The sequence below is a fragment of the Condylura cristata genome, unplaced genomic scaffold (genome assembly GCF_000260355.1).
Source record: "Condylura cristata isolate star-nosed mole 26May11 unplaced genomic scaffold, ConCri1.0 scaffold00004, whole genome shotgun sequence".
Lineage (NCBI taxonomy): Eukaryota > Metazoa > Chordata > Mammalia > Eulipotyphla > Talpidae > Condylura > Condylura cristata.
In genome coordinates, this window is record NW_004567105.1 from 5,267,798 (window position 1) to 5,278,794 (window position 10,997).

A 10,997-nucleotide genomic window follows, 5' to 3' on the forward strand; every position below is an offset into this window, starting at 1 on the left:
GCCGCCGCCGCCGCTGCCGCCGCTGCCGGGGCAAAACCATGGAAGGCGAGACCCCCGCACCTGTTCAGCTGAGATCAAGGGCTTACAAAATACTGGGAAGTCTGGTCTGAAACGAAAGCTCCCGAGACCCTCCAAGGAAGAGAACTGGCGAAGCAAAGGATTTTCATGGCGCAGGCCGCAGAGCCCAGAACGAAGACGGAAGGTTGCATCTCGGCTTTTACAATCTCTAACTGTCTAGGTCCCGACCATGAGAGATTGTGTTGAGAATGCGGCTGTTCCCTGGTTCACTGTGGAAGCCATCTCCAAATTAGCTATCACATATGGAAACTGGAGACCAGAATTTTAGGAAAAGAGATTAAGACATCTCACTTGGGGGGGGTGGGGGGTGTCTTTTTATTTTTTCCTTTTTTAAAAAAAAATCACTGCAACTGGAACAGTTTCTGATCTCAAAAGGCAAGCCTCTCTTCCCGTGTGATCTTTATAATTTACACTCTTTACGTGAGCTTTCTTACCTCCCTTTTTTTATATCTCTCCATATTCTCTATTCACACATATATCCATTATATTAGTAGTGGAATTATTTTTATTTTTTGGCTTTAGTACTTGCACCTTCACACACACTCTCCCGAGAACCAGAAGTCGGTTGGGTGTTTATATAATGAAGAATTATGGGGCTGTTTGATCGAGGTGTTCAAATGCTTTTAACCACCGTTGGTGCTTTCGCTGCCTTCAGTCTGATGACCATAGCTGTGGGAACCGACTATTGGCTGTACTCCAGAGGGGTTTGCAAGACCAAAAGTGTCAGTGAGAATGAAACCAGCAAAAAGAACGAGGAAGTTATGACCCATTCTGGATTATGGAGAACCTGCTGCCTAGAAGGTATTTGATCTCCCATCTCCTCCCCCTCTCCCCCTCCCCCTCCCATTTCACTCCCCCTCCCCACCCTCCTCCAAATAAGTCCCCTTTACATTCCACCATTTTCTTACTTCACTCCTTCCACCACAGATCAAGGTTGCTTGGGTTAGTTTCAGAAGAAAGAAAATCAATAAGCCAAAACCATACTCAACTCTCAAGCCTCTACCACCACCACCACCCCCCCCCCATCCCCAAGCCTCTTCATTTGAATAATCCATGCTATGATGAAAACAACAAGAGATTGTCCTTAAAAGTCCAGGGTGCTCTGCCAGCTTCGGAATCATTAGGATTTGCCATTTGGTGTAGCATTGCCATCTATGAGGGGAAAAAAATAATTGCCTCTCTCAACACTGCTCTTCTTCGTAATGAAGAATTCAAAAATGCTTTTCCTTTTCCTCCTCCTCCCTTGACTCCCCAAAAGTCCCAGACACAGCATCGTCTGCAAATCTCTTATAAGAAAAATCTGTTGTTTCTAAGAATCCATATTCGGTTAATCCTAATTATTCCAGGATCTCAAGCTGACTTCAAGAGCATTTCATAATGTCTGTGAGCCGCACATACCGTTCGAGGTGACTGGCTGCGTGTGTCTATGTGTGTTTTAACGTTTGCAAAGTCTATAAATACATACGTCTCTCACAGGAAACAAGCCCAAGTTCTAATAAACAGCAGTTCACTCGCAGGTTAGGCTGAGAACCAATTCACTTCCACGCAGAGTAACATGTCTGTTATCCAGGAGGAGTAGAGTCAGCATTGCAGCCAGCTGGAGATCAGACATTGTGCAGGGAGGCTGGGAGGGAGGAGAGGGCATGGGGAGGTTGAGGGGGACCATGGAGTGGGGGAGCAGTGGGGCGGGGGTGTAGCTGTTTGCCTTGATCTTGCAGGGTTACTGGGACATGTGTGCTCTGTATGTGCTGCAAGCGAGGAGGTCCCGCGGTATAAAAATGGGAGAGAAGGGTACAGCTAAAGGCATGTGCTTCTAAGATGCATTAATAAGCACAGGGGGAAAAACTCCTGCAGGTCATACAACCTGCAGTTAGCAAGAGACGCAAATCGAGGGAGCGTCTTTGAATGGCTCTAGATGTCTGTGTGTACAAGTGATGGTCACCCAGAAAGACATGCACGGAGAGATGCATGTTTCTGTGTGGAGAGGAGGCTCGGGTGTTTTGCTTCTGAGGTGAACCAGTACTGGGGGCTGTTTGAGGCAGCGTTGGGAAGCAGGCACTGCAGGACTGTTTTTTAAGCTCAACATGGGATGGTGATGCAGGGAGTCGAAGCCAGGAGACGGGGGGGAGAGAGGGAAGCAGACAGGAGAGGGAGAAACTGATGTGGTCCCAGGGTCTAACCCAAACTGTGCAAAAGCCACTCTGGGAAATGGTGATGTCTGGGGAGGGGCACCAGTTCTCTGCCCCCTCCCCACATTCTCGGTGCAAACGGTTGAGTGACGGCTGAACATGTTTTGAATAGCTAAGTGACTTCATTGAACGATGGTCTGTTTGACGCATACTGCATTTGGAGCCCTTTCTCAACCCGAGCCGCTGCCTGCAAACGGTCTGCAGAGGAGCGCACTGCTGAATACTATATGCTCTTCCCCAGCCAGAGAACCAAGAGGAAAATTAATAGGGACTATTTTAAACACACGCGCACACCCCTCAGAAAAAAAATGAAGAGCCTTTCAGGCGGCTAGTCATTCACAGTGGAAAGACTTCCATTTAATGAAACATTTATGGCAGACTTTTATTCCAAAAGAGAAGAGCAGCAAAGTGAAGGAAGGTTGTTTGAGAGAAACGATCGCAGGTGCAATTCGCCTTCCTTGGATTTTAGTTAGATGGGTGGAGATCAGCAGAGATTAAAGAGAAGACATTGTTTTAGGAGAAACAGACCCAGCCATGGGTGAGTTGGTATAAACATGCTTTCAAATCAGGTTTTATCTGCAAGTGTTAATTCTGTGATCTTCCAAACATTTTGGAACTCCCACAAGGCAAGAGGGTGAGCGGGAGCCTCGGATTACTCGCATGTTTGGATTATAACTCCATCTGTTTGGTGTCCACGTCCCCAAATGTACCGCCCACCCCCCTTAACTTTCTCTTCAAGTTGCACCCCACGTCTCCACACCCATCATGCCTAGAAGGGTTAGAACTGGGTGGTGCACACAGAAGCCAGCAGTCTGGCGCCTCTCCCCAGGCAGTGGGGCCTCGAGTCCCAGGCGGTGGGGCAGGCGGGCCCCTCCCACAAGCCTCCCTTCCCACTTGTAGCCAAGGCCCAGGCAGGAAGGTTGGGAGCGAGCGGTCCCCTTCCACCCGGTCTTCCGTTTCCAAAACCTCGGTCTACATGGAGTTTCGCAGGTCCAGAACCCCCAGAGGAAGTGGGCCGTGGCCACTTAGGAAGTGGCTTGAAGATTTTAAGCCACTTTTTGTCAAAGATTGTGCTGATTTCCAGACTGTCAGTGAGCTTATTCCGGAAGGTTGGCATCGAAGGCCTTGTGGGGCGTCTGTGTGCTGGTTCCTTTGAACATTTAAAACCGGGTCGGCCTTTAAGAAATCAAGGTGTCAGGATTTGGAGATTTTGTGAAGCTGGGCTTTCAAAAAATGATTCCCCCCAACACCTCTTGATTGTGTTTCATTCCTGTACCCAAGAAGTTGTGAACGGACTTCAGGTCTCCTCTCCCAAATGCCACTGTTGCCTCCAGATGAAAAACAACCCAGCCTGCTTCTGATCTCTCTGCTTCTCTAGCTTGAAAACTAGGACTCTCTGCCTCCTGAGATGATTTTCTTTTTTCTGGTTCACTTTTTAACAAGAAAAACACATCTATTTCCTTGCCTCTATTGCTGCTTTTGAAATTCACTCATTTGCTGGAGTCTGAGAAGAGATGAGGCCACCTGTTAGGGGTAGGAAATAGGAAGCTCCAGGAAGCCATGGTCTTTCTGCCCCCATACCCCCACCCTGTGTGTGCGTGAACCCGAAACCTAGAGGAGCCCCGTGAGCCCACAGTGGAATAGAGGGGCTGCGGGTGGCCTGCATGTGGATTTAGGCAGGTGGCGAGTGATGAAAGTTCTTGAACTTTTCAGGAAAGCTGTACTGAGAACCTCCAAGTGGAGAGATGAATCGGTTCTCTCAGGACCCCAGGACAGCTTGTTCCAGGAGCCGTGTCCCTGGGCCGTGCAGCAGCGGCTGCCTAGGGCAAGTTCAGCTGTCACAAAAGAAATCGTCTCCAGGGGCAGCAAGAATTTCACTCTTTGTGTTGATTTTCTCCTGGGGCTGCCCCCTGTCCCCCGGTCCGGGCTCCAGTCTCCCCAGGAGGACATCCAGCCCCACAGAGCAGGAGCACGGCCTACAGTACTCCCTGGTCAGTCCTGAGCCACCGCGGGCCCTGGTTTCTCTCCCTCTCTCATCCCTTCATGTGTTGAGAGCAGAAACCGGCCGGTCTGTCCAGCGGCTCAAGTCCCTCCAGTGAATCCTGAGTCTTCTTCCGGGATGGCTTCGCCCGTCTTCTCCCCCACACGCGGTTTGCTCTCTGCGGCTCTGCCCTCCCTCCCACCTCCTGGCTGTCTTTGGGCCAGAAGAGTCTTGATCTGCTCAACTGTCTTTTCCAACTTCATAAATGCACAGACTTTGCTCCACTTGTGAGGTAGTTAGCGTTCCATACTGCTTAGCCACAGGCCTCTGGTTCTGTAGAAGGAAAAGATCGCTTTTCTCTTAGCAAAGCCCTGAAACTTTCCCACTCTTTCCTTGAAGGGTGGATGAACTGTGTGTGGAAGTTACTCACAGATCGCTACACGGTGTGTCTGCGGTTCCATGATTCCCGAGAGAAGTCGGCTCTCTCTAGCTATTTTGCACACAGTAGGTGCATTACCAGTGGGTCGATTCAGTGGAAGTCATGCAAAGTTCTTACAGACACGCAAAAATGAAGCAAAAGAAAGAGAAGGGTGGGCGGAAGTCAGGTTGATGTGTTTGTCCTTCCTGGAACTACTTTTTTAGAAGAAGAAGAATGAGTCATGAATTCATTATGATAAAATAAGAGAATCCAGAAGGAGTCAGTCACCGGGGTTGCACAGTTCGTAATTGGCTCAGGAAAAATTACCAGTGCACTCAGCCTCTGTGGGGAGGGGGAAAGAAGCAGTGGATGTGTGTTCCCTGGCTGCTTTCAAAGGTGTCCAAGTGTGCTCTTCTGGCCGCCAGAATCAAGACACTCTGGTCCACAGAAAGCAGGAGCAGGCACCACCCTCCTCCGCTCCCCACACCCTCTGCTCTTCTCCTCCCACCCAATTCTCAGAACTTTCCCACAGCCTGGGGTTCCGCTCAGCGCTCTTCCATAGAGCAGAGGCCCACATCTCCTCCTCGGAGGCGACCCCAAGGCCTGCCTGAGCGAGAGCCCGGGGCCCCCAGCTCCTTCACCAGCTCCCCAGACTGTCCACACCCCCTTCCCGGCCCCCAGCTCCCTCTGGAGCGTGCAGGATGAGGCACAGGTGGGACTCCGCACACTGCGGACCGCGGGCAGAGCAGAAGCCACGCTCAGGCCTCTGTGTCCACCATGCAAGCCTGCAGTCTGGCACACAGACCCTCCGCTGGCACCAGGCCCCCTCTGTGTGCCCCGGGCTTCCTCCAGGGTGGGCCCAGCCTGAGCACGGCAGAAGCCAGAGCTCCCACCCACCTGACTCCCGGATTCCCTGGCCCTGCCCTTCAGGGGGACAGTTTTCCCCTGCCCGTCGCGTCCCCTGAAGCTGAGGGAATGCGGCCCCACGGGCCAGACCCGCTGCGGGCCTCTTGGGGTTTGCCGGTTCCTTTCAGAGCAGTCCTGGGGTAAACGACACACTCGTGGACCTGTGCACACGCACTGTTCGGGAGACAGAGCTGCGGGGTTTTCTGGGGAGCTCCGTGTGGCCAGCGAGGCCGGCGGCCCACCGGCTGGTAGCCCCTCCGCCTACGGGCTGTTGCCACTGGGCCAGTTGAGCTGCTGCAGCCTCAGTTTCCCTTCCTATGAAAAGGAAGCGTTGTGGCCGTCTCACGGGCCCTGGGCAGGCTAGGGAGTTGGCCGGCGGGTCCTCGGCTGCAGGCACAGCGGCCGTGCCGGGGCAAGGTCTGGAGAAGAGCCGCGGCCACCGCCTGCCCAGCCGGGCCGCGCAGGGCCCTTGGGTCCTTGGTCCTGGCAAAGGTCTCTTCTGGGGGCTTTGTGCAGTCTGCTGTGCCGGCAGAAGCAACATGTTTGTTGGGGTTTTTGGTGGGGGCAGGGTGTTCTTTTAGGAGAATAGTTGGGTCTGGCGGTTATTTGCTTTTCTTTCTCATTATTTATTTGTTTTTATAGATTCACCGCATGGTTTCCTGCTTGCCCCTCGCAGGTGTGGCCCACCGAGTGCCCGCCTCAGAGTGCCCATGACCCAGCAGTCCTGCCCTCGGTGCCCCCTCCCCCGACCCCTGCTGAGTGTCCTGGTGTGTAGTTGCCTGTTTAGTTTTTCTTTTTTTGTTGAGTTTTCCACTGTTATTATTGTTTCCCTGGTCCCTTATCTGGGTCCTCTACATTCCAGTAAAGGAAACCGTCCAGTATTCTTCTTACCTTCTGGCTTGTTTCACTGGGTGCAAACCCTTCCAGCTCCATCCACGTAAAAGCAGCATGTTTTGACGTTCCAGCAAATAATGAACACAGAAGGGAGTGGGGCGGAGGGCGAGAGAGAAGCGCTGGGGGAAAGTTCCACACAAGGGACAGTAAAAAGGCAGATAGTCTTCGAAGACTGTGTTTACAGAGAAACAGATGCCTGAGAAGGTGCTGGGTGCTGGGGTCATGGAGTGATGGGTGCTGGGGTGATGGAGTGATGGGGTGCTGGGGGTGCTGGGTGCTGGGGTGATAGAATGATGGGGGTGCTGGGTGACAGAGTGATGGGGGTGCTGGGGTACTGGGTACTGGGGTGATGGAGTGAGGGGGTACTGGGGTGATGGAGTGATGGGATTCTGGGTGCTGGGGTGATGGAGTACTGGGGTGATGAAGTGAAGGGGTGCTGGGATACTGGGGTGATGAGGGTGCTGGGGTGCTGGGGGTGAAGGCCTCTCACAGACCCTGCCCCCTCCCTGCACATCGCCGCAGTGGCTGCACAGGGGTCCTGGGGGAGCTCCCAGGGGTTTTGCTTACAGGCTGGGTTGGAGGAGAAACTATATCTCCAGACTCTAATGCAAGAGATTTTTTTTTGTTTAAAATTCAACAACTCCTTTTCTCCGTAAATAACTATTTGGGTCAAAAACCCATATTCAAGTGACATAGTACTTTAGTTTCCAGGTTAGTTTTTAGCCACAGACTAGACAGTTCCTTCACTTTTGTATTTTATTGGTTCATAACCAAATAAGAATGTGTTCAATCTTTGATGAGCCAGGTACCAGGTGCTGGGCTGGGGTTGGCAGCACAGTGCAAAGTAGCTTCTTCGGAGTCTCTGGCCTCAGGTCCCCTGAGCCCACTGGGGGAGAAGGGCCCTGCGCATGCGCGCACGCCTGCTCGCGTGTGTGTAACTGGCAGCTGTGATAAGTACTTTCAAGGGGAGTCCCACAGGATGGTGTGTTTCTACTATTGGGATTATGTCTGGTCCGAGGTTCCTCTGAGAGGTGAGAGGGGAGTGGTTATCAGGACATGAGCAGGGTTCACCGGGTGAAGGGAGGAAGAAGGAGCCCTCCAGGCGGGAGCCATCGGGCTCTGGGGCAGCCGGGTCGGCTGGGGCTGAGATGGCTGCGGCGGGAATAGACCGAATAGACCGGGGTGAGGGGGCGACCCTGGCTGGCCTGGGAGGGTGTGGGAGGAAGACCCGCAAGCAGTTAGGACCCAGCCGTGCGGGGCGGGGACTCCACAGTCTTGTTTCAGAGCTCTGCTCTTTGACTTCCAGTACCTGCTTTTACACGGTGACCTTGAGCCAGTTGAGCCAATCTCTGAGCTGCATTTGCACAGCTACTTAAAAGAGGTGATGCCGGCTAGCCCTGAGATTGGGGGTTCAGAGCCTCCTCCTCCCCACTCCTCCACCATGCTCCTCCAGCTCCCACCAGGTCTGAGTGTGGCGATCTCTTTGCCCTCAGCGCTTTCTACTGCGGCGCAGGGACAGAGATGGGTTCAACTCCAGTCAACAAAATTCAAACGACACGCGGTGGAGGTATTGATGGTAGATGCCAGGGCCCCTCGCTGCACCAAGGGCATGCCAGTGAGTGCCAGCAGGCGCCTCAGCAGCAGGCATCTTTCAAGACAACTTCCTTCACCCAAGACATTTACCATCACCCCTTGCTGCCTCTCCTACCACCCCCTACCCCCAGATTCAGTGATCTGGTATGGTTTACAGGCGGTTAAGATCACTGAGGATTTGAGCTGGAATTTGAATGAAGCTCGGTTCTAACCACCACACTTTTAGAAAACTGGAATGAAAGTAGAGCGATGTTAACTGTGTTCCCCAATGCCAAGAAGTGTTTGTTAACCCCTGGGGAACTTTGGGGGAGCTACTGTGGCCTCCCGGCACCCCAGTGCTGCCTCCTGGGTAGATAAAAGTTAGCTAAGTGGTTTGTTCTTCAGGTCCGTCTTTCCTCAATTCTGAGACACCATCAATTATAAAATGAACTATCTACTTAAACAGCTTTCAGAGGAGTGGAAAGCAAATTAAATGTGCACATCCATCAATCACAAAATACTCTAATTTCAGAAAAATTGAAACTTAAAATACGTGCCTTAGAGTGAAGGAAGATGATAAGCTACCTTTGCAGCAGGAAGAAATGCATGCAGGGTGCTCGGGGCACCCAAGGGATTCTGCCAGTGTGCAGCTGGCGCCCAGCCCCTGGCTCAGAAGCAGCAGGGGAGAAGAATGTGATGTTACCAGCATCTTTCTTGACAAGGGAGAGAGTGACTGTTGATCTCTGTTGAACAGCTGAGCAGTGAGCACGCAGCCATGTAGCGTGTGAGCGGCCAGGACCGAGTCAAAGGTCCCCAGCTCTGCCCAGAGAAGACCCACCAGTGAGCAGTGATGGTGGCACATGCCAGAAAAATAGGGGGTTCGGGGAGGAGGGGGCGCTGGGAAGCCTGGGTTCTGAAGGACACATGGGCGTGGGAAGTTCAGGCAGAAGGACTGGTGTGGGCAGAAATACCAGGAGTCCATGCCTGTGTCCGGCGTGGCTGGACAATGGAAGCGAGGGGTGATCCAGACTGGGAGGCAGCGAGGCGGACCCCAAAGGGATAGAAACGTCTTCCAGAACCGTAGTTGTTTCCATGTGGAAGCAAAGAGAGGCCCAGAGAGCCAGGGCCATTTTGGAAATGCCTGGCTGCCACGGGTCAGAGGGAACAGGTATGGTTCTTTGGACGGGGTGAGGCCCACCTGGTTGTTGCAGTAGCAGGTGACTGGCACGGAGCGTGTGGTCAGTAAAAGAGTGGGGCGGGGAGAGAGCATCAGCACTGCGGGAGACGTCAGGCCCCCTTCCTGCCTTGCGGCTAACCAGTCTTTAGCGAGAGCAGCCTGTGTGCCCGGCCCTGGGCTGACAAGGAAGCAGGAAGTGTCAGTGCGGACGTCTCCGTGCGGGGCGCCCTCCCTCTGTGCTGTAGCCCTTCACCCGTTACCCGGGTTTACTTCCTTCTTGACATTGTGGTTTTCAAGCAACTTCTTTACACTCTGTGAACCCCTGTCGAACTGTAAGCCCCATGAGGACTGGGGCCCTGTCTGTCCCGGGGCAGGAGCCCCCCCCAGCAGCCCCCTACTTAGCAGGTGAGGCTTTTAAACAAACCCGAGCACCCTCTTGTGCGGTCTTTCCTGCCAGGCTTGGGCGCCACACATTTGAGAACGGGCAGCTATTTCCCTTGCACCCTGTAACCTGGAGGCCCTCTGGGGTGTCTCCTGGGCCAGAGCTTTGCACAGGGCTCCAGAAGCTGGCAAGCTGCTGCCAGCCTGCCCCCCGGCCAGCCCGTCCTTGTCACTTACCGCCAGGCCTCAGGTACTGACTTAGCAGCCGGGCTGGCCTGGCCTCGGGAACCGCCACCCTCTTCCTTATTGACTCTGTTTATTCACTCTTCCCTGAACTTCCCTGACCTTGGGTAGGCTTCCAGCTGCTAACAAGAACGCCACGGCTCAGGCATGCGATCCCAGGTGCACAGCTGCTGTGGCCTCGTTGTATGGGAATCAGCACCTTGTTTGCGGTGCACCATCCACCAAGCTCCTGGTAAACACCCTTGGGCCTGCCCCTCCCTGACCTCGCCTTCAGGGGCCTCCCCCTCACCTGCCCTGAGCCTCGGCCTTTCTCTAGCCCACGCTTGCCCACTGGTCTCCTTTCCACTTCCTCTGCATCAAGAGCCACCCAAGTTTTTCTGGCCCACCCCCCCTCCCCCCACCTGGGTCTCTGCCCATGCCCCACTTTTATACTTCTTGAATTTTCCCTGGGGTTGAGAACTCCCTTTCCCAACGTCCCCCCAATGTATTTTGCAAAGCAGGTGATCCTGAAAACAACAATTCTGCATCTGTTTAACACCAAGAATAACTGCAGCAATAATAATAATAATATAACGGCAGTTAATCATTCAGCGAATGTGTCCTTCGTGATAAGTGCTGCCCTGGATGCTTTCTAGACGTTAGTGCATCTGTCATCTTCACAGCTCTGAAGCTATGTGCATGGTATCCACCAGCCCCATCTTCAAAGACTCAGAGAAGCTAAGTAACTTGTGCAAGGTCACACAGCAAGTGGCAGGGCTGGGGTTCCAACCCAACACCTATGCACACTTTCCCCTGACCCCCAAAATTATGAATGCATTTCTTTGGGGAGGTGGAGCAGGAATTGCTCTTTGTTCTCCAAGTGTAATGAAGTCTTCAAAAGTTGGGATCTTAAGTGAGGATGTGCGCCTTCCTCAGAGCAGAGCAAGGGAAAGTGAAGGGCCGCCGGTTTCTCACAGCTATGAAAGCACTCACTCTCCTTGCACGTGGAGTCCCCCACAGTTCATGGAGGGAGATGGGGTGACCACATACATTCCCTCTCCCCTAGCAGCAGCTTGAGCACCCATTTGCAACCACGTTCCCCCTGTCTGCAGAAATCACTAAGCGCCCCAACACCTCTGCTGCCTTACAGCCCGCCCCGACTGGGCACCCCCCACCCCC

General features: G+C 53.3%; 1 protein-coding gene across 1 annotated transcript in view; it reads left to right on the top strand.

Moving 5' to 3' along the window:
* The first annotated feature begins 599 nt into the window (after positions 1–599).
* The window catches only part of CACNG2 (calcium channel, voltage-dependent, gamma subunit 2), a 100,231-nt gene continuing 89,833 nt past the window's right edge, over positions 600–10,997 (top strand). The window contains exon 1 of the mRNA XM_004675691.1: positions 600–879. Coding sequence (XP_004675748.1) covers positions 669–879 — 211 coding nt within the window. The 5' untranslated portion in view covers positions 600–668. The remainder of the gene's footprint in view (positions 880–10,997) is intronic.